Below are 3,494 nucleotides of genomic sequence, written 5' to 3' on the forward strand. Positions count from 1 at the left end.
GGGCTGGAGAGATGATGGGGCTGGAGACATGATGGGGCTGGAGAGATGATGGGGCTGGAGAGATGATGGGGCTGGAGAGATGATGGGGCTGGAGAGATGATGGGGCTGGAGAGATGATGGGGCTGCAGAGATGATGAGCTGTAGAGATGATGGGGCTGCAGAGATGATGAGCTGTAGAGATGATAAGGCTGTAGAGATGATGGAGCTGGAGAGATGATGAAACTGGAGAGATGATGGGGCTGGAGAGATGATGGGGCAGGGGAGATGGGGCTGGAGAGATGATGGGGCTGGAGAGATGATGGGGCTGGAGAGATGATGGGGCTGGAGAGATGATGGGGCTGGTGAGAAGGCTCGGCACTGGCTGCTCCTCCAGGATCCTGAGTTGGCTCACAACCACTTATAATGAGATCGGGCACGCAGGTGCACATACAGACACAGGACTCATACATAAACCCATAACCCCCTTAAAAAAAAAAGTAAAACAGAAAAGAAAGAAATGTAAAGAAATTCCATCTGTGTCTGACAAGGTCCAACCTTGAAGATGTCAAAGCCCTGACTACTTATTAATGTATTTGCTTGGGTTTTTTGTTTTGTTTTTTGAGATAGTTTCTTCTGCAGAGCAAAGCTTGTCTTGAACTTCTTATGTGGCTAAGAGCAGCTCTGAACTTCTGATCCTCCTGCCCTCTAGGGTCACGGGAACCCTGGACAGATGACCAGGCACCCTGGACAGGTGACCAGGCACCCTAGACAGATGACCACTGAGAAGAAACAATGATGGCAGAAGATGGATGTGGCGCTTGATTGGCCTTTGGTTCTTTCTCCTCCTGATCTCTGAGAGTTGGCGCCTTCAGAACTCTGTTCCACGACTCCTTCCTCCTTCTCACCTCTCCCACCCAGGGCAAAGGCGTCTCTCAATCCAGACCTCTCTGCATTTCTGTCTCAGCTTACACTAACTCGCACGCTTCAATCCCAGCAAGGGCGCATTTTTCTGAGCATTTATTACAGTATTGCAGATCCCATCTTAGGCCCTTTCACAACCCTACCTGTGTTAGATACAACTCCTCTATGTTTCAGAGGAAGCTCTGAAGTAAACCAGGGTTGGTAAGGAGCTCGGAAAGAACACACAGGTCCCTCGGCGTAACTGGCATCCAGACTGAGCCCTGCTGTCATACACATCTAAAGTCAAAACTAGTGCTCGTCCTAAGTGTGTGCCCATCCCCCTTCGCCAGACACCTGAGTCACCTACTCAAGTTGAAGAGATGCCCTCACCAAGCCCAGCCACTCTCCCAACCCCAGTGTCTCCAGTATACAGAATCATCTCTGAGACCAGAATCCTAGGCTATGCTCACAAGCCACACGACAGCAGAAGGGATCGTCCTTACCATATACACCAGTTCACACATTTACTTAAGTGCACTTAACTTGTTTCACTCTGAAAATAAAATCCGTAACACCTGGGGGCTGGAGAAAAGGCTCAGCGGTTAGGACCACTGGCTGCTCTGGGCTTGATTCCCAGAACTCACATGGCAGCTCACAAGCATCTACGGCACGAGCTCCAGGGGATCTGACGCCCTCCTCTGACCCCCTGGCACTTGTGGTAGACAGATATACATGCAAGCAAAACAACTACACATATAAAAACAAATTTTTTAAAACCTCCAACACTCTCCACTCTTTCCAATCCTTGTAGTTTGCAGTTTGAGCCTCCCTTCCCACATCATTTTGCCTTCCAGATATACTTTCTTAAACTCATCCAGTTCTATAGAACTGCTAATAAATCAATTTGCCCAGCCTTCGGCTTTGGAGTCACGCATAGCACTGCCTGTCACTCAGCCAAGACGCAGCAGGACTGAGCAGACAAGGTCTGGGCTACAGGTGTCCCTGGGCTGGCCTCACGCCCGACTCCATCGCTGGGGAAAGGCTCCAATCTTATCAACTAACCAGCAACAACCATCTCCTGGAAGAAGGCAACTCCTGGAGCTATCAGAATATCCAGCGATGGATCTGCTTTTCACCTTCTTCCCTGCTATTTATTTACCCTCCTCTGCAAGAAGCCCAAGTCTAGACAAAGCTGGGTGTGGTTGTGCGCATCTATATTCCCAGCATCAGGAGACAGAAGGGTCAGGAGGACCTCAAGGTTAGTTTTTGCTAAATATGAAGTTCCCGGTCAGCCTAAGCCACATGAAATCCGGCCTCAAAAAAGTCAGTGAGGAAGTAATAGTTTTTAAAATATATAAATTCCAAGTTGGCGTAGTAGCAACTGCTTTATCTTAGCACTTGAGAGCAGAGGCAGGAAGACCAGGGGCTTCAAGGTCATCCTTGGGATGTAGTGAATTTGAGACAAACCTGAGCTGTATATAATACATGAAACTCTTTCATAGAGATGAAGGAAAAGGATACTCACACAAGACGTGAAAAACTAAAGCCCTGATAGTCATTAGGAACAAAGCCCGAGCATGGGCAGCACGTAAGTACGTGCTGATTTGATTTGTAATGATGGAAAGAAAATAAAGTTAAAATAGCAGCCCAAATAGGCCCTTGAATCAATATTTGTAATTTAACAGAAAAGACAGACAACCAGACTCCTTGTCCCAAGAAATCCCAAAATATCACCGGCTGTCATCTGACGTACTTACTGGCATCATCTATGAACTCAAATTCCCCTCCGAGTTCAGAGCTGGAAAAGTGATACTGATCAGGATCTGCCAGAGCGCTCAGCAGGATCAGCAGGACCACGGCATTGATGATCTGCGGGAAGAAGAACGGGGTAAGACACCCAGGCCAGAGGGTCGGACTACCCACTACCCATGGGGCTTCATGTCTGCAGCTGAGCAAGCTTGCAAAGGCCCCCAGGTGCAGAACACCCGCCAACTTGGAGGCAGCTAAGCTGGGAGGAGGCTGGGTGGGTGAGACCTCCAGAATCCACTTAAAAAGCACAATGGAGGTGGGGCAGAATGGCTCAGTGGGGAGAGGCACTTGTCATCAAACCTCATAATATCAGCATGAGCTCAATCCCCAAAATCCACATGAAAGAAGAACCAACTCTTGAAGGTTGGACTTTGACCACCGTTATGTGCACCTACACACACACACACACACACACACACACACACACACACACACACAAATAAGTACAATTGGAGGAGGATGCAGTAGAGGATGGGATGGTCAGGTCTCTGGAACTTATTGGCCAGCCAATCTAGCCAATCAAGTGAAGGGCCTTATCTCAAAAAAAAAAAAAAAAAAAAATGAAGGTGGAGAACAATCAAGGAAAGACACTCAAATATTAACTTCTCACCTCCACACGCGTGCCCAGGGAAATGGTACAAGACCAACACCCCCTGCCCCAGGCTCTCCCTGAGGACAGTGCCTTTAAAATCACTGGGGTTGCCGGGCGGAGGTGGCGCACGCCTTTAATCCCAGCACTCAGGAGGCAGAGGCAGGCGGATCTCTGGGAGTTCGAGGCCAGCCTGGTCTACAAGAGCTAGTTCCAG

General features: G+C 48.8%; 1 protein-coding gene across 1 annotated transcript in view; it reads right to left on the bottom strand.

The window, feature by feature from the left end:
* Positions 1–3,494, bottom strand: part of Laptm4b (lysosomal protein transmembrane 4 beta) — a 50,689-nt gene that overhangs the window by 19,066 nt on the left and 28,129 nt on the right. The window contains exon 2 of the mRNA XM_005368142.2: positions 2,637–2,748. Coding sequence (XP_005368199.1) covers positions 2,637–2,748 — 112 coding nt within the window. The remainder of the gene's footprint in view (positions 1–2,636; positions 2,749–3,494) is intronic.

This window comes from Microtus ochrogaster, unplaced genomic scaffold, assembly GCF_000317375.1.
Source record: "Microtus ochrogaster isolate Prairie Vole_2 unplaced genomic scaffold, MicOch1.0 UNK29, whole genome shotgun sequence".
NCBI lineage: Eukaryota > Metazoa > Chordata > Mammalia > Rodentia > Cricetidae > Microtus > Microtus ochrogaster.